Source organism: Hesperophylax consimilis, chromosome 16, assembly GCF_061612785.1.
Source record: "Hesperophylax consimilis isolate HC1 chromosome 16, BYU_Hcon_1.0, whole genome shotgun sequence".
Taxonomy (NCBI): domain Eukaryota; kingdom Metazoa; phylum Arthropoda; class Insecta; order Trichoptera; family Limnephilidae; genus Hesperophylax; species Hesperophylax consimilis.
In genome coordinates, this window is record NC_142851.1 from 14284430 (window position 1) to 14310446 (window position 26017).

Genomic DNA, 26017 nt, shown 5'->3' on the forward strand with positions numbered 1-26017 from the left:
GTGTTGCGTCGGTTGTGTATTGATGTTTGATCTATTTGTTTGTGTTAGTGTGTTTGTATTTTGTATTTTTACGGTTCGCTAAAACTTCTCCTATACTTGCGAACAAGTTATTCACATGATTTGCTACAGTTTCTGTACTTGTATTGGTATCTAATTTATTAATTTAATATTTAGATGTTCAATAGTATTTTTCTGTTTGTATTTTTGTGTGTATGTAACTTTTTTTAATATTTTCCATATTTACTTTGGGTTATTTTTTTTCAAGTTTTTCTTTATAGTACAATTCTTTAGCTATTCTAATAGTGAAGATGTTTCTATATCTTTAAGGCTGGGTTTACACTTGTAAGTAAAATTTACGACTTTCGTAAATTTTTGATAAGTTACTCACAGGAGCGATTACATATGCATCCAACTTATCGTAAATAATGCTCACGGAAGTTGTTTGGAAGTTTAACTTACGAACTTCTCACAGAGACCGCTACACCAGTAATTCTATTTTTCGTAAGATGGCTTCCTGACAACATGCAACAACGCGTTGCCGCCGACTTTGACAGCTGTCAGTTAGTAATATTTGATAAGGGATTAAATTTGTTTATGTACGGTTAGATCATGGATCCCCATATAATACCCATTTCCGCACACAACGGATTGCCGCTGCGATAATATGCACAATTTTGTCAAACAAAAACGTAAGGGCCCGCAGAGTGCGTTGGATTAGGAGTTGGCTTCAAAGAAAAAGTACTGATAGGGATTTCGTTCGTTTAACGGCAGAATTAATAATTGAGGAACAACGAAAATTCTTTAATTTTATCCAAATTAGAGAAACTGACTTCTAATACATATTGGAAATGGTTGGACCGCTAATTAAAAAGAATGATACTCGTTTTCGGAATGCTATTTCACCAGCTGAAAAATTAATGAGATTCCTGAGGCGTATGTGTGTAACACCATGTACGATCGTGTGAGAAATGCGGAGATCAGCAAAGAGTACAAGGCTGATGTAAGCGTAATGAGTAAGATCAAGAAAGGGACGCTTAGATGGTTTGGGCATGTAGAGCGAATGAGCAAAGAAAGGAGTGTAAGGAGAATATACGATGCAAATGTGAATGGTAGCAGAAGTCGGGGACGCCCGAGGAAGACATGGCACGACCAAGTGAATCAGATACTTGAGTCGGGCCATGTCAAGAGACAGAATAATAGAAGAGTACCTATGTATTAGACGATGTATGAATGTGAATGAGGCAAGAAGTGTGTGCCAAGACTGAGTTGTTTGGCGGTCCGTCCTCTCAGCCTACCCCTGCGGGGAAACGGCGTGATGGTTAGTTAGTTAGAAAAAATAATGGTGACTCTTCGATTTTTGGCGTCAGGTAATGTTTTCTATGTATTCTTGTATTGCATTTTTGTATGCATTCATTGGAGATATTAATTTGTTGTGAAGTTTGATAGCTGATCCGTCAGTTCGTGAAGTCGAATACTAGAATCATTATCACACATTTACGCAGGCATTTTTTAAAGATGACATTGTGTTAATGATAAATAATGTTATGTTAGTCTCCATAGATTATTGCAGTGTATTATTTCATAAAGCTGTTCATGGCGACAAATAAACAAGTCCCGATGAGCAACGGCAGAAAGACCTGTCAGTGTTGCAGATTTCTGTTTTACCATCCCGACAGTGACGTCAAAACTTACTGTAAGCGTCTCAACTTATTAATCTGTTTTGATAAGCTGTGAGAGAGCCGTAAATTCCCGCGTGAGCGATTAGACCTGTCAAAAACTTACGTAAAAAAAACTTCCGTAACTTGGTATAAATTACGGTAAGTGACTTATGGTGTCGTTTACATTGGTAAATTTGTCGTAAGTCGCTTACGTGAGCAACTTACAGGAAAAAACTTACAAGTGTAAAGGTAGCCTTATAGTAATTAAGTTGTTCCATGCAGGGCCGGATTAAGCATGTCGGAGCCTCTAGGCAATGAACGTCTCGGGGCCCCTTCATCCTTTTTTAACTTAAAAAAAAAAATTTTTCTTCCACAACGTAATTATATTCATATTAAATTTGTTTTTTATACTACATTACGAAGGTATGCCTATAATTGTGAGATGAAGTACTTGAACTATACATCTATGGATATTATTATGGATACGGCACTGGTTCCATGTCGTACGGTGTATTTTTAATTTGTTTATGAATTTTGTCTCGTTTCCCTATGTTATCCATAACATTGTATTAAATTTATCCCAGGATTTTTCGACATCCTTATTTGTGCTATAATAGCACCGTTACTTTCTACTAATATTGTTCTATGCTATAACAGCACTATTATTGTTAATTTTTGTTATCTTTTCATTACCTTGTATACTCGTATACTGCATATTCTTTATTAAACATTATTTTATCAATATTTTGTAAGGAGCACTGTAGGATTATTTTTAATTTTGTCATAGTTTTAAGCGCACTTGAAATGAAATAACACAAAACTGCGATATACAAATATTACCTTATTATTAAATTGTTAAAGCAAACCATTTCTCATTAGTCATTACACACGACGGCATTTTGGCATTTTTATGCATTTTACTTAGTTGTAGCAGTATAGTTGAATACATAAAATATTGTTGAACTAATCTCTCGCTGACATCGGATTAGCGGGTACAAATTCTCATTTTATGAAAATATTATAAAATAAAAATAAATAATAGTGGTTCAAGATTTGAAGACAAGATAAAGTATTATATATTATAATATGTAATGTAACATTATATATTTTAACATATAATTTAATGTTAAAATGTTCTAAAAAAATAAAAATAAAATATAAATATATATATATACATCATCATACACCCGTCATCTCCTTCGAGGTCCACAATACCTTCAGTCTGACAACAACCCCAATTGGGGATGCCATAGTCTCACTGGCTCCAGACGGGAGCAGTTGGGACTCTGGTGTGGTATTCAAAATTTTTTTTAAAAATGAAAACAATATTGTAAATATTATAATCAGATGCCAATTATATTTCCTACAAATATACATCTAATTTCGAGAAGTTGAATAAAGTGTTTTTAGCACGGCAAAATGGCAAAATTGCAATATTATTGTAACGATAGCAATATTATTATAGTAGACTAATAAAGCGGCCGCTACACTACTCGCTTCGACGCTTCGACGAAGTCCTCGACGAAGTTAGCCGAAGTTCGAAGTGCGTGCCCACACACTCGTGCAACTTCGCGAGTAACTCAGTCCAACCAGTCAGTGATTGGTTTATTTATGCCGTGACGCTTCGAGTCCTTTGACTCGGGCGCATTTACCGACAACAATCGGAAGTCGGGCGAAGCGAAGCGAAGTTGCCCGAAGCGAAGCGAAGTTCGTGCCCACACTATCGTATTCGGTCAACTTCGATCAACTTCGCGAGTAGTGTAGCTGTAGTAGTGTAATTTATAAACACATTGAAACGAAAGGAACGAAGCAACCGCAAGCAGCGTTATGCGTTGTTTGCGGTTCCTTCATTCCTTTCTCAAAGACAAATACATAGCACTATCTTTTTTTATGTCAACACAAATATGGGATGCTAGGAAGAGGAATATGGGAAAATACCTGGCTATACAGATTCGGTCACCTAATACGGCTAAAGCCGTTTCAGGCCACATTCCGATTCTTTTTTTAAAACATATTACTTTGAAAAAGTTTATTTGTATTTATTTTTGTTCCATTTCCATAGTCCTCAATAAGTTTTATACCTGTTCTGAGGTCTACATACTACAAACTGAAACATTCGGTCGGAGCCGCAATGTTTTTTTTATTTCTGTGGGCCTTAGAAAACGGTTTTGTTGTGACCGAGGGAGAACGAACACAGGTTCTCTGTTTTTTGACCAGATGTAGGTATATTTTTTACAATGCCGGCGGGCGTAGTCCGGGTGGTAAGGCTTTGGACTCCCATTCCGAAGGTCGCGGGTTCGAACCCTGTGTACGCAAATAAATTTTATTTGATTGATTTGTGTTATTTCACAATTGATTAATTAAAATAATAAATACTATATATGCGGCACGTTCCAGAGTGGAAGATACTCCCAGTATCGCCTTGGTGTAAGACCACCATTCAGAATTGAAACGTTTCTCCAAATGGCTTTAGCCGTGTTTAGTGACTAGATCTAAATGGCCAGGTACTTCCCCACCTTCCTCTTCCCCATCTCCTTCCCTTACCCACTTACCTTCAGCCAAACAACATACCCCAATTGGGGATGCCATAGTCTCACTGGCTCCAGACCGGAGCAGTTGGGACTCTTGTGAGCTATTCACTATAAAAATACTATGTAAAACCAAATGCCAAAATGTTTTTAATAGAGATATACATAATTAAGAAATTGGCACATACATCATCATACATGTCATAATATGGAAAATCAGGACTAAAGATATATGAAGAAATAATAATAATATAAAATGAAATGTCAGGCTTTCTGTAAAAATATTAAAATACATACAATTAAATTAAATGTTACCTTGTATATATTCGTTTATATTCTAACGTAGTATAAACTAATTAAATAAATAATACAAAAAAAATAGTGCCATCTGGTAACTGAAATTCATAACTTTTATAACGAAGATTTACATTACCGCCATCTTACTGTTTTCAGGCAAACGTTTTTAAAATAAATTCTAGTTAGAAAAAATATTGTTTTGGAAATGAACAACAGAGTTCGTGTGTGTCGAAAATAGTTGATTTTGTCATGTCTACAATCGGTCTTAACGGAATTCTCATATGAAAAAAAATGTCAAACAGAAAAGACAGAAAAAAGATTTAGTCGAAAATAGGAATTAAATCTAGAATTTTACCATCATAGATAGCAGCCAAAAAATATGGGTTAAGAAAATGAAGATAATGTTGGAGAATGATGCAGTTCAGATGAAGTGGTCGAATTAGCTTAGCGGTCAGAGCACTTCCCCGGCAAGGAAGAGGTTCTAGAATGAATCTTTTTTTATTTCGCATTTTTTTAGTAATTAAATATTGCCAATTAAAAAAAAAAAAAAAAGCAAGTGTATTAAATTACAATTTGATAAAGTTTACTAAATTCATCAGTTTCTTTTAGAGGTTTGTCGGCTCGCAAGATCATTGCAGCTTCTCAACATCTCAACTCCCTGTCTGACATTTCTGCTCTCAGCTGTGGCTTGTTTATGGGGAGGATGAGATGAAGAAAGATACGAACGAAAGGGGAACATGGGAAACGTCCAAGAACGAACAGTCTCCCGTCCCAGCTGATAAATGATATATTTTTACGAGATAAATAAGATGAATCAATGCAGGATACGGTTCCGGACGTGATGGATGCTGTTATAGGGTCTTGGTGGTCATATATTTAAAGTTATTATGCGGTATAATGAAGATCAAATGTATATCTTTTAATGAGGAGAATGAATTTATTTGCTTATTAAAATAAAAATACTGACTAACTAACCATCACCCTGTTTCCCAGCAGGGGTAGGCAGATAACACTGACTGCCAAACAACTAGGTCTTGGCACACACTTCTTGCCTCATTCACATTCATACATCGTCTCATACATACACTTCTATTATTCTGACATGGCCCGACTCTGTATCTGATTCACTTGATCGTTCCATGTCTTCCTCAGGCCTCCCCGACTAATTCTACCATTCACACTTTCATCATATATTCTCCTTACAATCCTTTCTTCGTTCATTCGCTCTACATGCCCAAACCATCTAAGCATCCCTCTCTTAATCTTACTCATTACTTTTACATTAGCCTTTCATTCTTCGCGAATCTCCACATTCTTCGCACGATCATACATGGTTTTCATTCAGTCTACTTTCATCCTCCCTCTGCCAGTTCCATGTCTCACTACCATACATCAGGGTAGGTACCAGCACTCCATTGTGTACTATTAGCTTCAGTTTTGTTTTTAAATTTTTCACTGTTTTCGTACTCTCTCTTTCAAACACCATGACTTTAGACTTACTTACATACATCATTAACTCATTCGTCATACGTACTTCGTTCATCCTAATTTATTCATCGCAGTCTCGTTTCGAATGAGCGAATGAACTCGGATAACGTGACGACATCTTTGTGACGAAATGCAACAATTAATTTGAAATTAGAATGAATAAATTATTGAACTCTTTAGCTTACTTGATATTCCGAAGTGCGAAATGAACTTTGTTGCTTGAATTGCGATAAGTAAATGCAATCCAATTAATTTGAACTTAGATGGAATGTAAACAGTTGAATTTTATTCGAATTTCGAATTAGTTAAATGAAAACCACGCGCTCATTTTGTGACAAAACGTATTTTCTTTGAATTTTGAATGAGTAAAATGAACCAATCGATTAACTTTGTAAAAAAACACCTTGCGTTCAAAATTCGAATTGGTCAAATTTACTCTGTACGTTATTTAGAAATATTACATCTTATTTTGCAAATAAATAAATAACTCACGGATTAAAAGCTTAAATGAGTATTTTTCTATCAATTCCCACGGCCAAGAATCGCTCCGATCTACTCCTTGGAAGGCAACTATATATTTATGCTGACAATTAGGTACCTACATAACCAACTATTTTAATGACGACGACACAAATTTTCATTAAAATAATAAACTAAAAAAATAATGATATTATTATATATTATATAGGTACCTACCATAGACTAATCATTGGTATCTACCCACTTTATCGCTTGTCTTAATAAGTATTCGTCAAATAACTGATTCCAATTTTGAAAAGAATGACAAATAAATTTGAGCTCATTGAAATTTGGAACCGAAATATTGTGACGTCATATGAATGCCTAACTTTATCCGATATCCACCAATGAAAAACTCTGAAAGTCTATGGAATAAACTTTCAGAGTTTTTCATTGGTGTACAGTATAATAAGTAGACTCCGAATGTGAATTTTACTGTCTTTATATTTTCATATCTATGGTTTTTTAGGACCAATTTGTTTCATACAAAAAGCCCGAAGATATCGATCTGGTTGGTGGTTTATTTATATCATTGAACTTCAATAGTTAAAATTTTGCTTCACGCACCCACAACTTAAATTAGCATTTTCGAAGATGGAACAAATTATTTTGACATGTTACCTATATGATAAACAAAATACAAATAAACTACAGGGAAATTCAGTGTAACGTTCGTCTGTGAGATGTGACATTATGGCCCGGTCACATTGTGCTACACCGTGGCCATGAGAGATGACCCACCTAACCCCGGAGCAGCGGTTAATAGTTAACTGTTAATTACGGCGTCAAATATCACACGGCCTTTTAATTACCTGCGAATCGATCGGCGTCGGCCACTAATGTTATGTTATGTGACTGACACTTCTTTAAATGTGCGTATAAGAAATATTGTATAGATTTATTAGTATTATCTTCTTCTTCAATGATTAAATAATTTAAGATCAGCTGTCCCGGAAACCATTCAATCGATCACCAACACCTCTGCCATAGTTCATTTTAATTGTTTGTCATGTTTGGTAAATTAGCAGTGACTCCCAGGTTTATGCTGTAAAGTTCTTCCAGGTCTTGGCAGCGAATCGTCTGCCTAGCTACTGCGTGGCGGGCAGGATCGAGAGATAATGGTTGAGGGAGACATTTTAACCTCTCCAGCTGGACTTGCTCTACGTATCGCTTTGCAGTAGGAGGGGTACCTTACCAAAATTTTCTGAAGAAAAAAATACTCTCCTCACAGCATCACCAAAGATGATTTATAGGCTAAAATATACTGTTGAAAGTGATCATCAAAAAATGCGAGATACCAAGATAAAACAGGTGATATATATACATTATATTTCAGATATAATACATTATAGATATAATTAAAGTAAAGTGATTCGAATAAAGTGAGTATTTCAAGAAGTTATGGTAACCCTGCTTACATTTTATAAATACTTACGGCGATGCCATACGTAGTAATGCAAAATCATGTCTTTTTGGTTTGAAAATTTGGTCGCCTAGAAATGTTTCAGATGCTTTCATTAAATACTGCGAGTAGAATACATCTTTGAAATAATCGAGTATTTTTTAGATAAGTCTTTTTATAAGCCCAGAATTTTTTTTTTGTATATTAACTCCACACAGGAGGCCCCGAAGAAAATAATTTCTCTCAGGGCCTATGTCATCTTTGGGGATGCTGTGTGGAGGGTCTTTTTGTGGAGAGGAAGGAGTGAACATGGGTCTTGAAGAGTCCCATGTTGTAGGAGGGAGGAAACACAGAGGCCGGCAGTTCGTTCCACAGCCGAGCTGTTGAACTTAAGAACGAATCGTAGAAGCGACCCGTTCTCATGTGACAAGTGTCAACTGTGTACAAATGTTGGGCGCGCGTTTGGCGTGTATCCCGACTACGCACCGGTGCCGAAGGGATTAATGACGCTAGTTCCACAGAGCATCTTCCATTGTAATACCGATAGAACAAGGACAGCATACCTACCTGACGCCTGTGCTCTAAAGATTGCAGTCCGCTTGTTAAGATTGGGGAATCTATCAAACGGACCGCCCGTTTCTGCACAGAGTCAAGGGTTTTTTTCAGGTATTTAGGGGCTCCGGACCAGAGATGGCTGCCAAATTCGACAGTAGGGCGCACTTGCGATTTGTACAGGGTCAGCAGTTGTGTACTATTAAAGTATCTGCGGGCCCTGTACAGTAAGCCCAGCTTCTGAGAGGCCAACTTTACTCTGGCTTCGATGGAGCCCCCGTACCTGAGCTGGTCACTTATAGTTATACCAAGCATATCAATGGAAGGCCTGTTCGGAAGATTGCTTCCGTTGAAGGAGACTAGATTATCATTTGGAATAATAATGTAAAGGCCTATGAAAACTGCTTTAAAGTTAGAAATCTCCTACTTACGAACCCATTTTCGCTTACGATTTTATTGTATAATGTGGAAAATTAAGTTATTTATAAAATGATTGAAAAAAATTTAAATTTTTATGCAACATCCACAAAATAAAATAAAAGACCCTTTTTGGCCATGTTTTTTTCTTGCATAAATCAAAACAGGCGGATGGTGTCAAGCGGGAATTTAAACCCTATCGCCATCTACGTAAGAGTTGTTATTGATAGCGGCTCAATTTAAAATATTACACGACGTAGTGCATCGCCTTATGTTAAATATTTAAGTTAATTACAAACTAAAATAACTACCTACCATTATTGTAATGATTAAAATAATAAATAAACTTCTGTACTGTACTCGGGTTGGAAATTACAAAGAAGAAAATAGAGTTAAGTTAAGCATAGAATTTTACATCATTTTCAATTCATAACGTTTGCTTATAGCGTATGTTAAAATAACATGCGCGTATCTTAAAAGCATACTTGCCTAACTCCGCAGAACCACATTATGCATACAATAATTAAACGAAAGATAAATACACACTCTCGAAGTTGTCACGATGAATTATTTACTGAATGTGAAATTGACTTTGGTACAGCTTGACACGGATAACTTTGCAGGCCAGAAGAAGAATTAAAGAAAGACCCTGTAATCTTTGTTGTTGGATATCTTCATTTGGGCTTATTAAAACATATTATTTTTAATGATAAACTAATGTTTACAAGACAAGGTTTTTTTATGCATAGCACAAAGGATAGGCACAAATTATTATAAATGAACCCACACCTTCTGATGTCCGGTCAGGTGCTTTGGACCACTGAGCTAGGTCGGCTTATTCCCAACCCGCCAAATAATTCAAAATGTACAAGTAATTCAATCGACAAATAATGTTTTTTGTTATTATGATGTAAAGCGATATGAATAATAAAAAAAAACTAGACTAGAAAGCTGGAGATCACGGGTTCAAATCCCGCCTGCGCAGGTAATTTTATTTGATTAATTTGTGTTACACAATTTACTCATTAAAAATAATATATGTAGTAAACGTGCGCAACGATCCAGAGTGGAAGATACTCTCAGTATCGCCCTGGTGTAAGACCACCATTCAGAATTGAAACGTTGCTTGAAATGGCTTTAGTCGTGTTTGGTGACCATAACTGAATAGTCAGATACATCTGCACCTTCCTCTTTCACATTTCCTTTTACACCAAACTACCTTCAGACTCACAACATATCCCTATAGGGGATGCCATATTCTTGGAGGCTCCGTTTGGGAGCAGTTGGGACTGTTTTGCGGTTTTCACATTAAAAAGGACAATATTGAGAGTTTCTACCACTCTGGTATCACCATTATCTATGGTGACGACAGCATCGACTCTGCAAAGAAAGTCATCTTTGTCAAGCATTATTTTTCCGACGACACGAAGCTAATTCAAACAGAAATGCGTAGAATCTACCTGCGTCGTGTATTCGGAATATTATAATTCTAGAATGTTGTTCTCTTGCCGGGCAAATAGCAAATAGCTAGGCCCAGTAGATAAACATTTGCCAAGGGAAAACTCGGCTGCATTCCGTCTTTTACCGCATCGTCGGCAATTAAAGGTAAATCAGCCCGGCCCGATCCATCAGGCCCGACTAATAGATGTCACAAACCTTCACGTCACATCCTGGAACACATTCTGCCAGTGGTGTAGCTGGAGAATAACCGGGACTAGGGGCACAACTGCACACTGAACTTTTTTAATCTGATTTAGTGTGATCTATAACTATGTGAAAGAACACAATCTCTCTAAGACAATTTGCATAAAAAAGTTTCAGTTTCATGTTTCAAAATAAGGAAAAATTAACGCTCTTGGAGCACGCTGACAAGCTCTCAATAAACTTATTTGAGTTTCTCTTCAGTCACGTGACCTCATAGGCTGTCACACAACCCCAAAATATGAGAAAACAAGTAAAGGAATAATATGAAATGGTGTATCTACTTAAATCAATATTATACAATTCCGTAAATTTATTATAATTCCGTGCTGTATTGTAGCTTTAAATAATTGGGAGTCAGTACATATCTCTATATAAGTATAGGGTGTCCGGGGGTAGAGTGCACTAACTTCGGGGGTGATTCTACATGATTGTAGAAAAAAAAATTTCCCATGCTAAATTATTATTCAAACAATTCATTAAATAATTTCGATATTTCTAAAATCATGTAGAATCACCCCCGAAGTTAGTGCACTTTACCCCCGAACACCCTGTACAAACAAAATAGTGGTACATGCTCATAACAGACGGAGAACACTAACTACAAATATGGAATTGTAATTCCCAGATATAAAAATAATTACGTTTAAAGAACCTATGCCCCAAAAGTTTACAACATTTTATCCAATTAAATAAAAATATATTTGTATTGATACAAATATTAATTTATTTATTGGTACAGAACAATCCCGATGAATTATAGTATAACTCATTCTGGAACGGGAGGAATTTACAATACAATAATAATAATAATTGGATAATTTGTAGAGCGCCGTTTTTGTGAAAAATCACCTCAAGGGCGCAGGTATTTTGGTTAATCAAAAACATAAATTTCACTTACAAAACAGTTATCATGGAAACAATAAATTATTGTATGTAATGTTGGTATCTTTTATTTTTCTGTATTTTTGTACACATTTTTTGATGACTTTGCTTGTTTTGATTTTATTTCTAAATATTTTTTGTCTATGATTATAGTAATGTATCAAATATATTACCGATTGCACCGATTCTAAATTAAAAAACATCGTTTGTTTTTGGAAATTGTTTTTGGTTTTATGTTAAATTATTATTACTTCATTATTGACCGAAATTAAATATTTATCTAAGTTCTAAGTAGTTAATATTTAATATTCCTAAAATATCAGGAAAAGTTTTACAAGGTTATTTGCGACATCAGAGCTCCGCGTTTGTTTCTGCTTCTGACAACAGATATCCTCTTACTTTATAGACGACAGTATGTACCTACTAAGAAGCAACTTATCAAGTAATTTTACATTACTAAGGACGGGTTGTTGCACAAAATCTGAAAAATTCATCAAATTTCAAAGTTGATTTTAAAGTTCCGTGAAGGATTTTACTCAAGTTCATTTATTATTTCAGTTTTCTGAAACAACCGTAGATGATATAATAACAGAATTTGAAAAGAATCTTCACAAACAACCCATTCTTAATGTATTCGTAAATTTTATATTTATAACAGGGCCCCTCGTGCCCGTTCAGCAAGTCGCTAGTTACGCTACTGACGTCAGTCCTGGAGCCTCTAGAAAAGCCTACATAGCGGAAATAGTTCCTTTCCTTTTACATCGAATCCTTCAATGGTGCGCTGAGTGATGCTGCGGATGATGTTGTACTGGTAATTAAGATGTCCGTGGTATTGATTTTACAATTATTATTATCGAAGAGAACACAATTTAAACTAGAATTAAATTTAATCGAAGGAAGTTGATTGATGGGTGTAATTATAAACCATATCGAAGGAAACGTTTGACATAGTAATGATAACATATTATACCTACCCGAGTAATTACATCTGATGATCTACTTTGGTAAGTGCTTTAAACGGTATAAATAAATTACTAAAGTATTCAACATGGATACCTGGATATCTCATCTTCTAGACTTTTCCTCCAACCTAGATTTTTTATCCAGTTAATATCAGAAAATCTTATCTTCTGGCACAACTACATCGGAAACACACTAAACAGAATAAGCTAAATACATGCAAACTAAGCTATATACTTAATTGTATCAATTTCACTAGCTTACTCGCTTACATACTCGTCATAACATTTGTGGTAGATTTTCTGTTACAACTTTTTTCATTTGAGCTTTCGTTTTCGAGTAAATCGAGTCCGAAGTTGGAATTAGTTTGGAAAAGATTTATAAAAAGTTGAAATTATTACCAAAAAATAAATGACGAAAAAAAAGTTTTTAGTTTTCCCCATGAGATATAGATTTATTTGTTTCCTGATTGCACTACAAGTTTCCATACACCGTGTGAAGATTAATGTTATCAATGTCGGAAAAAAATTGCCCTACAATTACACTGACACATTTTATATTTTGCATAAGCAGTTTTTTGCCTTTTTTGGCTGTCCCTCTTTAAACAATTATCCTCCCTTCTATCATGCCTTTTCCAAAATTGCCTTTCCTTGTCTGAACACGACTCTGAATGTTCAAAAACCTTTCTACAATCTTACATAGATTCAAATTTGCCCATTTAAGTCAAATTTACGTATAAATTTACCTTCCAAGCATCCATAATTTGAAATGATGGCCTACAACACCCTTGAAAGGTGCAGGCTAGAAAAAAAGGAAAAAAACGTCAAATTCAAACAAGTTTCCGAAACCTACTTAGTGGTAATTATTTTAGAAATTTGACGATGTTTTTACACCAATAATCGTTAAGATTTAATTCGTGATATCTTTAATAACTGTTCAAACACGCGGTTCCCCAAGTTCAACTCAGTCATCTTGACATATATAACGCAATATTATTATAGAGGTGTCAATTCTACTAATAATATAATGGATACAAGAAGAAATTAAAATAATTTTATCATCAGGAATCGACTCCCATCAAACTTCCATTTCTGCTATCTCAAAGATACTAATTAATATACCCCAATAACTTCCAACAATGTGGGGCTTATGTCTGAAATAGTACTAATAAATACCAATTATGATATTGTTCGTAACGTCAGATTAATTGCGAAGCGCTCGCACGATCTGCTTTCATATCGTGCAGGCTGCGGCCGATCATCATGGCGTACAGTCAAACTACCGGGGAATCTGCCGGGTGGACTGTACGCCAGTAATTTGATAAGCAAATGGACTAATTGCTTTCATTGTTATGAACCAGAGACTCGGAGATGTGTGTGGCGACTGTATCAGATTCGGAATGGGATATATTGAAAAAGACCTTACCAAAAAATTGGCACTTTCTTCTTTCCAAAATTCATAAGGCGTGATTAATTAATGTTAAACTAAAAAAATTCCAAGTGCTAAGCAAATAAGTTTTTGTTGGATGTATTTGAGAATTAACGTTTAAGACTTCGCATTCCGATTTTCGACGATTTATTACATAATTCACTTGGACACTTTAAGATTTACTTAAATATGTTGTTTTTAAAAATAATCTATATAAATTTTTTGAGCTGTAAAAGAAAGTATGTGAAATTCCATCAATAGAAAAAAAAATCGCAAAATATGCGTCGGAAATTATAAAACACATTTTATTCCGTCATTCAACATATGATATGAAAAAAATCTCAGTGTTTCTTTAGATGCTACTTAAGGCTTCTGTCGAAAGATTTTTGCTCTATTTTAAATAACTCTCGATTTATTTAATGTTTTCGCGTACGCCCGTTAATTCAAATATTTTTTTTTATATTAGCGCGCTTCATCTAACATTCTCATTTACATATCTCTCTTTCAAAACATCTTCTTCTTTTTGAACGCTTACTAAGGAGCCTTAATAGGTTTTCGATCACAATAGTTTTCTTTTTCATTCAATTTTAGCGCCCTTTAAATATCGCGCCCAGGTGCAGTGCGTATGAAGTCCCACCCTTGTTCCAGCCCTGGTCTTCTAGTGTGAGAAGTTAATCATGACAATTAATTTTATCAACGGCTTTCGTCCAAGCATTATTGGATAAATTTTCGTGGGAATAAAAAGGACGTCAAAGTTTAACAAGGATTTTTTACCATAGAATGAATGAAAAATTTATTGATTTAGCTATTTTAAATTAATAACATTCGATGTGCTTAAAAAAATATTATTCGGGGGTGTATCAATGCAACCTTCAGATTGGCTGTGATCTGCTAATACCTACCTACGTAATGGGATAAAAAAATGCTTAGTGGAAAACTTTAAGAATCCGGTTTCAGCTTCCTGAATATAATATATAATTGCAACATAAAGTAGGAACAGTAAACAGTAAGCAATTTAAAGATTTATTCAGAATTATTCGACCGATTTAAAATAAATTACTTATAAATATGTAGAATTCCATTGAGTCGCAGTTAGATTGCAGTGCGCGTTTTATCTAGTGTTCATTTTTACCCCTAAATGCGAGAAAACGTCGCAGTATTCCGAACTAGAGACGTGTGCTCTCAAACGTTTTAGATAGTCGACTGAAATAAAGGATAATGTCCCTTAGTCACGTTCTTCACAAGGATTATTTTTGGGCGGCGTGAATAGCAAATCAGTCAGACATTGCAGTCGGGCTGATTTAATCCTAGCTCTAATTTTTTACATAAGCGTCCTACTGTAAGAACATGGGTATATAGGACGGTAAAGGTTTCCGAGCAAGACTGCAAATCGTCAACGAGCAAACAACAGTTCAAAACGTGTTCTTTTTTTTCTCAAATGAAGCGTTTGGTAATATTTATAGGACATTATTCTCTCTTAGACGATATGATCGCAATTCCATGTGCCGCACTGCCGACTAGGAATACAAGACAAAATATAACATTATTCTGCAATACATACACGACCAACTATCAGACACACTCACTGACCAATAGGATGCATAATCTGGGCAACAAGTATGGGGGTGCTATTGATTTATTTATTGACTCCCTTTATAGAATTAAGCATAATCTTTATCAACACTTTGTCGAATCCTACAAATTAGAGTACCGTTGGTAAATTAGTTTGAATGTTTTGTCTTATATGTAGTGTTGTTGTAATTTCTTTTTTACTTTATGTTACTCTTACGTTTTACTAATATTGCTTCATATGTAGTTTTTTTTTTGATTATTTCTTTATATTTTTCTCATTATACTTGTAATCACAATTTTACAATTGTGTATTTTGTACCTACTTTACAATGGATTACATATATTTACTGTCAGTATCTTCTGTATAATACATATATTCTTCTATGTATCACTTTTATGTAAAAGCCTTTTTAGGTGTATATATACAGGGTGTATCGGCACGTACCCGACAAACTTTTACCAGCTATTCCTTAGCACATTTGGAGTAAAAAATGTTATGGGCACTTTGGTGTCCGGTAACATTTTTTTTTAATAAAAAAATTATTATTCATATTTTCACCACATGTCACCAATGTTTTATCCTTTGTCAAAGTTTGAAAACCCATCTGGCAATATTTTGTTCGAGTTTCGTTGAATAATGTACGTACGTACCTACGTTGGCGCGCTTTTACAATCACAACGAAATGGCACGGCACCATTCGTCTCATTTTTAGCTATTATTATTTAGTGTGTACCACAGACATAGGAATTAATAGACGAGAAGATAAAGGCGAGGGGTAAAATCAACTGTTGAAGAACGAAGGGAGTGAAGATGACTGTGATTCGTCAATAAATCAATCTGACAGTAAATAGGCATCTCGCATTATAATATCACCATTTACTTCTTAAAAGTAAAATCTGCTTTGAATGAATAGACATTTTTACATGGGAGCGCAAATTACTTGCCACGTTATGAACAAATTTGCGAAGTCCAAATTCGGCAAAAAAATTCGGTTGCATTCTCAGAGTCGAATATTTCGTTTAAGTATTTAGTTAAGACACTTTTATAAATGTTCATAATTTACTTCCCAGCAACCAACCAGCTTTGTGATTCGCGTCCAGACGTTTCTCGATGTGATAGTAACAACTGATTCATATTATACGATGTGAATATGCTTAAAATAAAATAAAATAATGCTTATATATGGAATGTAATACGACAATTGGGTTTATTCTCTTTTTTCGCATCTATTTTTACCAGTTTTCATAGTACAAGTAAACATTTTGCCGTGTTATTTCGTAAAATGAACCGATGATGCCTCGACCATAGTTCGCACAAGAATGATGACGTCACGTTTTCAAATATCACTTGAGGCCGTACGCGAGCCCAGCCGGCTCAATGGAACCGGTATGGGGAGTGGGGATAATACGCTTTTAATCACTTAGGGCAGGTCTACTAATATTCATATGTCTATGGTGTGTACGAAAGAGCGAGGACACTTTTTGACACACTTGCTAATAAAAGCTGTTGAACACGAGAACAATGCAAATGACAGTGACGGAGTGTGGATTTTTTAATTTACTTTTGTTTTTAATGGAAAAAAATGTTACCGGACAGCAAAGCGCCCATAAAATTTTTTACTCCAAATGTGCTGAGGAATAGCTGGTTAAAGTTTGTCGGGTACTTGCCGATACACTCTGTATATATATATATAAAAAGCGTATTAATAAATACGCTTTTTAATTAATTTATTTAGGAGTTTACCTGTGACTTAAAAAGATCAATGTTCTGCCATGCATTCGTCTTAACATTATTTGTATAGTATTTAAATTCAATAATGCAATGCTCACTGTCCACTCTCTTTCGTTTCAACCTTTTATCGCAGCCTATGTGGAAATACCGTCCTTATTAAAACGTGGCCTAAGGGTCATTCTCGTTTGCGCATTCAGAGAGGATGCACAATTCTCGGAACGAATTGTATATCTAATGTTGATCTAGGTAGTTGTTTACATAATGTGACCGATTTACATGCTGGGTCTGGTGCGTGCACCGGGCGGGGGTGGTTGGGGGTGCGCGGGAGGATGAGACAGAAACTGCATCTTAAACAATGCCAATATCAGGACATCGCAAGTTCTATGCAGGGAATTGCAAATGGTCCTTTCGCTGAGATTAAACCGCAAAACAGAAAGAAGGCTCTTGTACTCGTAGATTAAATCTTTACACATGTTTTAAAAGAGTGAGGTGATGATTTTTACATAGATGATTACTTTTGCCGTGCATTTTGAGCTGGCGTAATTTATATGAACTCCTGCAATGTTTGCTTTTTGTTGACAATTTCCTTGTTCTAGACAATCAAATATAATCGACTTTCATAAAAAGTAGTTTGTTAGATCTTCTAGATTTGAAATTAAAAACGTTTCACAACGTCTTCTTTCCCATCAATTTAATAACTTTTTATTTTCTTTATTATTTATGTCAATGGAAGCATGTTAACGAGAGTTAAAAGGACTGATAAAGACATTGAACGAAGTGTAAATGCAGGAAACTGCATTAATGGAGGACTGAACGCGGTTGGCGCTAAAAAAATGTCCAAAGCGAAGCAATATTTTTTTGTTGGTTTTACTAAGGATTGAGTCTTCCTAAACAGAAACTGGAGTCGACAACTCTACTAACCTCACCAAACACCGATCGGGAGAAACCGACATTTATTTCGTATATTAACAGCTGTAATGTCATCCGATTTCAGATAAAGCCGTCCGCGTATGTATACGTGTTTGAGACCAAAAGTTGATAGAATGCATTGAGTTTTAGCTCCATCAATTCAGACGTTGGGTTAATTTCTGCTTCCGAAATTTACATTAATTTATCCCGAAAACAAAAGTGAAATTCAAATATATGCATGTAAAAACATTTTCATAAGTGTTAAAATCTAGTGAGGAAATATATCCAATATGGACAAAACGCCGCCCGCGTTTCCTCATAAGCGTGTCCGGTTAGGATCGTTGCACCAACATTATGCATTATGCCTCCCACCTCATCGCGGCGAGCAGAAGGGGTCACAGATAGCGGTAAAAGTTGTGACAAGTCACCTTAGCTGTTCGCCGTTCCTCTCTCCCTGGTAGAAAAATTCCCTCGCGAAAGTGGAAGTGCAAAGCGCAAGGTGGAATGCGCGTAGGCGCCCGGCGACACCTGCCTTGGCCCTCGAGCGACCCGCGTCGCGTGCGTCGCGTCGTGAAGACGCTAAATAGGAACACACGTTCAATTTGAATGTTTTCAATTATTATTGCCGACTGTTGCCGTTACTTACAGCGCCTGCTTTTGAATCACTTTCCCTCCGTGAAACTAACTTGATTGCAATCTCATTTCGAAATGTAAGGTTTCGATAAGTGTACTTTCGATAAACCTATCAAAATTAAAGCTACATAAAATCAATGTAATCCTGTTCAATTGTTGAACCTCACAGATAGATCTTGACAAAATTTCATATTTTATTTAGTTTTCGAGAAAATGCTTCCATGGCTTGAAATGTATTTGACTGTGTTTAATGGCCAGATCTGAGTAGCTAGGTACTTCAAAACCGTACTATTTTCCATCTCCTAGCCCTCCCTCAATCTCATCAGGTTCAGAACATACCCCAATCTGAGCAATTAGGACTCTTGTATTTCACAACCAACTGTCACTCTCAAATGATACAAAATTTACATTTTAAGAAATTTATTGACATATTTCATGACTTTATGCAAAAAACAACACTCTTTCAAGTCGTATAGTCAGAAATTCATTAACTTCTTGGTCGCCAGCTTGTCCTATTAATATTAAAACATAATTTCTCTGAATATAACTAGCTATTCTGGGGAAACAACTTACGGTAGATTAAATACTATTTCATATAAATATATTAACACATTATACAACATGGTACAACTTGCAAAAACATCATTTTGCAAAAAACAAGTACGTTCATATGAAAATAGAATCAGCTGGCGTATGTCTAAAATTTAATACGAGATTAAAGATTTAAAGAGTAAGTGAAGAATCCAAGCACAAAAATATGCGACGTGCTGCCCTGCTCTATTTTCGAATTTTCCATACGAAATCTCTAAGATAAAGTGGAAATCTTGACGACATAAGTGACGAAGACGTGTAAAAACAATATACAGCGCGTGGCCCGGCGTAACGACTACCTACGATCGAATTTGCCCCAGCAGGAATAGAAAATTGATATTTCCGTGGGGTTTATTTGAATTATTTCTTTAACGTATTTCTAAAACTCCAAAAGATGTTTTTTAGAGAAATACCTCGAGAAGTTACTAATTTATCGTCAAGAAAAATAAAATCTGGTGCTTACCGCTAATTTTATAGTTGAAAACGTTTTGTAAAATTTTCAAACCATTTTGAATAATATATTTCAATGGTTAGGTACTGTTTTTGTTAATCTTATTTTTTATTTCTTATTTTTTGTTGTGCTTGTCGCATGGGTGTCAATGAATTATAATTATTTCTTCAAATAACCATGTCTTACCTAAGGCCTAGGGCAATAAATCGCTCCTGCGCGTATTATGTTCAGATTGAAATGTCACCGTGACAGCTTGTAACCATCGGGTTGACTGTCACGAAGGTCTGCCTTCTGTCTGACGAGGTGATGAGGGGTTACGGTTAATAAAGGAGGCTTCATTAATGCCCTTAATGGCTGTTTCATCGAGATTGATTGGTCGGACATAACGCGAGCTGGTGACTGCGCCAACTGCCATCGCTTTACTTGTCACCCAGGGCGGAAAGACGTCAAAAATATTGTCCGGCGTCTGTTGCATTTGGAAATTATGAGTTGTGAACAATATTACTGTTTTTTGTTTTATTTAAAGTTAATTATAATAATAATTATCTTTATTTTTGCACACTTCATGTTGAATTGATGAAACACAATTATGTGGGTACCTACACAAAGAAAAAAAGTCTTCTAAAAAAATACTGTTAAAAAGGTGACTGCATGTCCATTTCCTAATGACATATGAGTCATTCAGAATATAACTGATCACGTGTTGACGCAGGTGACATTTCCCTTATAAATATAAAGGACGAGATGCGGTAGTGTTATAATTTCTAAAAACACGTGTTCCGACTTCCTCATAAAATACTTGTGCTTTACTGATAGTTGGTTATGAAATCAGTCAATTCATTCGTTAAAGGTCTACAGTTCTGTTTTTTTCACAGGAAAACGAATAATTTGACGATATTTTTAATAAATGAATATTTTAAATCAGCCAGTTTTCTCCGTGTACCTACTTAAAACAACAACAATAACTAGGTTTGCAAATGGGGTTCAGTAAGTAGGAGATAAACAAATAACTGACACAGAAAATATTCACGTCGTAAACCATGATCGGATTTCAAAGAGTGACCCAAATGATGGTGCTAATCTCATTAATCCAGAAGCAACAAAGTGGAAACATCCACTGATTAGCATGAATATACCATCACGATCACCGTCGTGTTTACAATAATTGGTCCTTGCAACCAAATTAGTCTTTCCACACCTACAACACAGTCCCCATACCTTTGAAGGCACGTAAGTATAGGTGTTTCACCATATTACGTTTATTCTTGTGGCTCACTTAAATAATATTTAAGTGAGCCGCAAAGTTCACAAAGTGACGCGAAATGTATGATTCTTACGAAGATTTAAATTGTAAATCGCCACAAAAATGCAGCTTGGATATTTTAACATAACTACCCTTTTCTATGTTCTATTAATTTTTAATTCATATTCTTACTAGCTGGCGTTTACCCGGCGTTAGGACTAAAACATTTACCGACTTTTCTGTAGGCCGTTTTAAGATACACAATTCCGTAGTACATTATTTTGATGTATCTCATTAGGTTTAGCCAGCGTTAACAATGTGGTGCCCGAAAATATATTTTTACAACTTGATTATAAAAAATTGACTTTTCTGTACTTTCTATAAATAAAATAAGCATGTGTGTTTAAACCTTCCGGAAGAAATTCTCTAAATTATAGTGAAAACCTTATTAAAATTCGTTACGTAGTTTAGAAAAACTAAGCGCACAGACAGACGCGGATAGCGACTATATTTTATACTATTTAGAGATACCTAAAAATGAGGGTTAAGGGAATATATTACGTTCCTTTGGGAGGAACGATACAGGTGTAACCTGTTCCTCAGTGAACCTATAAAGTGGTTGTAAAAGTTTACTACTTCGTCTTACTATCGTTCATACTTACAAATTGATTGTACCTAAAGTAAATACTAAATTGTGTTCACGTTAAAATTATCCATATATTTAATAATCCCGTTACAAATGAAGCCTTTGAATCGGCATTCTGCTCTACATGGGCATTTATTTCCATGAAAATCTCACTGTAATGGCTTAATAACAATGCTCCACAGTCTTTCAAAACAAATAACTCCATCCATGCCACTCATGGCCATGAATCACCCGTTGATTGTGCGTTACTTAGCCGCTATGAGTCTCGTGATCCTTACTCCAGAGCGGAGTTGAGTGTTTAGCCCGCGGGTTTCATGTCTCCGCACGCGCTCGTTACCCGTGACCGCATACACCTGGACCGGGGTACCGCGCTGGGCGGCAGGCTGGCACCTTACGGCGATGGCTGCAGACCTCAGATGTACAGCCTTCGGAGCTTCTGGACACGACCAAATCTTTAATGGCCCTCAACACAACCTCCAAATTCACGAGGAAATTTGACGATATTTACAACATTTTGTTTTTTCTTTGGGCTAATAAATAGACATAAATGGAAAATACAAACGAAAATATGATAAATTCTAAAGATATCTATGCTAAGCGTGATGCGGATGTGCTCAAAACTAGAGCAAAAATAATAAATAACCCATTGATAGAACCCGTTAATCAAGTGATAGCTATAAACGTGAGATAACCAGGATCCCAGAAGGCAAGAAATCGCCAACGCGGAGTCAACAACCGGATTGTTTGTGGGACCACTCGTGAATTCAATAACATAGAGATACTATCCCTAAGCTCATTGATCAAACCGCACAATGCAGAGGGAGGAACGAACGGTCTGACGCGCGCACAAGCAGGCAATGGTTTTGTAATTCAATCTGAGACGGTGGGCGTTTGTCAGTCGCGCGCTAGACCGCCGCGTTCGACAGAATTTCTGACAGGTGGACTTATGTAAATCGCCTCCGCTCAACAGGACATACTAAAGTATCGCGGGCTGTTACAGAATACAGTGTATACTGAATACTGAGCCAAGTCCCATCCTGACAGTCGAGAGGCCAGAGCTCTCGTTAAGGCCGAACCCCGAACAACCAAGACGGACACATGTATGGGCATAGTGTAACGCTCCAAACGAATAAACAAACATTTTGATGTACAGGTCAGGTTTTATGTCGTATTTACCTTTTTTTACAAGCTCTAAAATATCTTTTTATAAAATGTGTATCCTGCGATTGTTATAGACTTTTATTTGCTTTTTAGTTTTGATATGGCATTAAAAAGATGCGAAGTATTTGCAAGCTGTAGTATGAATTACACTTTCTTTTAGGTGCTCACCGAAATATTTTTTAAATGTACGAGTATATCCTGCGATTGTTGAAGACTTTTATTTGTTTTGTCATGGTATCAAAAAGATGCAAAACATTACATTTACCATGATTATAGTGACGGTAAAATTATGCAAACTTTTTTAAGTTAAATAATTCAGTAAAGTGTTACAGATCATTTACACGATTGTATAAAACTTATACGTAATTTATTTATTTATTATATTTGTAATTATAATTCCATAAGCTTGTTCGGAAACTTGAGATCAATTCATTTGAGAGCTGCTAACGATAAAAATCGAATTTTCGGAGAAATTCAACGCGAAAAAAGAGGTTATATTCCAGTCAATGTTGTTGGATCGGATGACACTGCCGTCTGCAATGTGAAGAAGGACCGGTCCGGCGACATATTCACTTTTCACCGGACAATTCAAGCCAAATAATATGTGACGTGAATATCACTTGCTGAATCATTGTCCTGTCATTTTTCGCGATTCCAGAAATATCAAGACTGCTAACAATTCGAAACACTTAAAATTCTTCAAACTTTGTTTATACTTAAAATAAATATCGCCAGAACAACGATTAAAAAGTCAGAACACAATATTAGACACTTTTTAACAGACGAGAAATACAGACACATATTTACGATAGTGGTTTATTAAAAGATTCGGGATTATGTGAAAAAACGGTAAAAATGAAGAAAAATATTCAGATAGATACAGAAGAAACAAATATTGAACTTTTGACTTCAGTTACCACGGGTTGTTTCTGAAAATAAAATTTGCAACACTGTGCTTGGACGACTTTCTGAAAATATGACTTTGGAATCTTTCAACGATAATTTCTCTACGATCCAAATAATGTTACTGAACATTTGTATTATTTATAAAGTTTTAATCATAATTATTTGTTTGTATTTACGCATTCTACCCGACCACGCTTCAGTCCTCCGCACTTATGCCGTATTCCCACGATTTTAATTTATTCAGAAGCTCCCACAATAATGATCCAGTTTGATTTTTATTACAACTGTCACCCTCGAGCTATGGCTACCGACGTGAACACCGTTCAGAGGAGTGTATTCATTATTCACCGATGATTAGCCAACATTAGACGCTTTATTCGGGAGCAGATTGCCCGGTGGGCCGGAGCATAATGTACCCGGTGCCTGCTTGTGATGAAAGTCTTAATCCGTTAGCAAGAACAGGTTTAATCTACCTGCTGAGGAAATTGAACCCCGTCTCTTTGTTTTGACAGTTCGATCATGTCGCTCCGGCGAGCTAATTCTTCGGTCGCATCATCGATGTTGCCTTATTCGGCTCCGATGAGAACCGCTTTAATTAAAACGTAAAATGCGGGGATAATTAGACGCGGTGTCCCTGCGCTTCCTGGAACAAATTTCTGTTGTTCTGGCCTTGCCAAATTCCTTGTTAACAATATCGATCTTATTTTAAAGAAAAGCTTAATTATTATAGTAAGAATTTAAACAAAATTTCCCATCTAAAAAGTAAACATACCTAATAAGGAGAGTAAAGGATACCCGGGATTTATCAAAGCAGGTAGTTATCGGTACAGGTTCTCCTAGTGAGGTGTTATACCGAACAAATAACTATAATATACATTGGCATTAGTATTTCATTCACACGCTTACCTAACACTCCATAACCAATTGCACACGATTTATTGTATCTACGTTCTCTGTTACGTTCAAATTTTTAACGTGTGGACTTGTTATTAGTCCAAGTGAATTAGGTACCCATACTACCGACTAATCACTCCTTCATACCTGATTCGACATATTAAACTGGCTTGGAAAGAGGAGAACTCAAAAATTAATTAATTAAAAATAATGTCACTTATAACTATTCATCTTTATAAATATATAACACACCTAGTAGATTGAAGAAAAATAATAATAACTACAGATTTATTTTATATACACAGCGCAAAACTGGAATATTTGGATCCTTAAATCAGGCAATCTGCCCAGCTAGGAACTAATATCGACCTGAAAAGACATAAGGCTTTTGTACATATTTAAAATATTTTAGTTTATCATGGACCGATTGTTTCACAAGGCTTGGATAATAAAAGAACTTGAGTAGGACTTTCATAGATCTTTAATATTAAGTTTAAAATTTGATGAATTGTTCGAATTCTGTTAATCAACCCGTCCTTATTGTAGCTTTGGTTATATTAGTCTTTACCAAGGTGTGAGCTGGCAATTCCCGAGAAGAAAGAAATGATGGTTTAGATAAACAAATATAATTGAGAAACTCACCGTCCATCTAAATGAGAAGTTCAGCCTCAGGCTCGCGTTGTCTGGATCAGCCATGGTGAAGCTGCTCCCTCCCAACACGGAGCTGTGGTTCTTGCCAAAGGAGCACCCGCCTGAGGTCACATTGGTCTGGTACTCCTTGAGGCAGAGGCGGAACAGTGTGCTGCAGGGGGCGGAGCACCCGCCCTTGCCGGAGCCCGGGGGCGGCGCGGGCACGCCGCAGCAGTTCCCGTTGGCGAGGGCCGAATGCGGGTTGGACATCTCGAGGATCTGCAGCTCGAAAAAGCCGGAGGATTGCGCGCACTGAAAACAAAACAACGCAATTTAGTATAAATTCTCAGGATTTCATGACAAAACAAACAAACACATTTTTGTACAAAAATACTGTTAGTTTTAACCGGTTAACGTCATGTTAGGTTAAGTGTTTACTGCCAAAAGAAAAATTAATATAAATGATCGATCAACCATTAAATCGATATTTGAAACCAAATTACACAAACCTTTTTAAGAAACTCGAAAACATAGGGATTACTGATGATGAATTGACGCTTTTAAAATTTACATGGATAACAAAAAGAAAACGGAAAAACTCCACAACATAACCAGCAAATGTATTGATTCGGAGTGCCTCAGGGAAGTGTTCTGGGTCTTATTCTGTTCTTATTCTACACAAATGATCTGTCACTTATATAACATGTGATGCTGATATGTCATAGTATAATCATAAGATTTGCGAATTATAGTGTTTTTGTAATTAATAGGAATAATTAGAACAACGGCTTCAAAGTGTGTACGTTGCACGTTC

The 26017-nt window shown here is 35.8% G+C and overlaps 1 protein-coding gene across 1 annotated transcript in view; it reads right to left on the reverse strand.

Moving 5' to 3' along the window:
• The window catches only part of Ser (protein serrate), a 389512-nt gene that overhangs the window by 312852 nt on the left and 50643 nt on the right, over window positions 1-26017 (reverse strand). The window contains exon 2 of the mRNA XM_089640941.1: window positions 25216-25515. Within this exon, the coding sequence (XP_089497067.1) occupies window positions 25216-25515 (300 nt within the window). The remainder of the gene's footprint in view (window positions 1-25215; window positions 25516-26017) is intronic.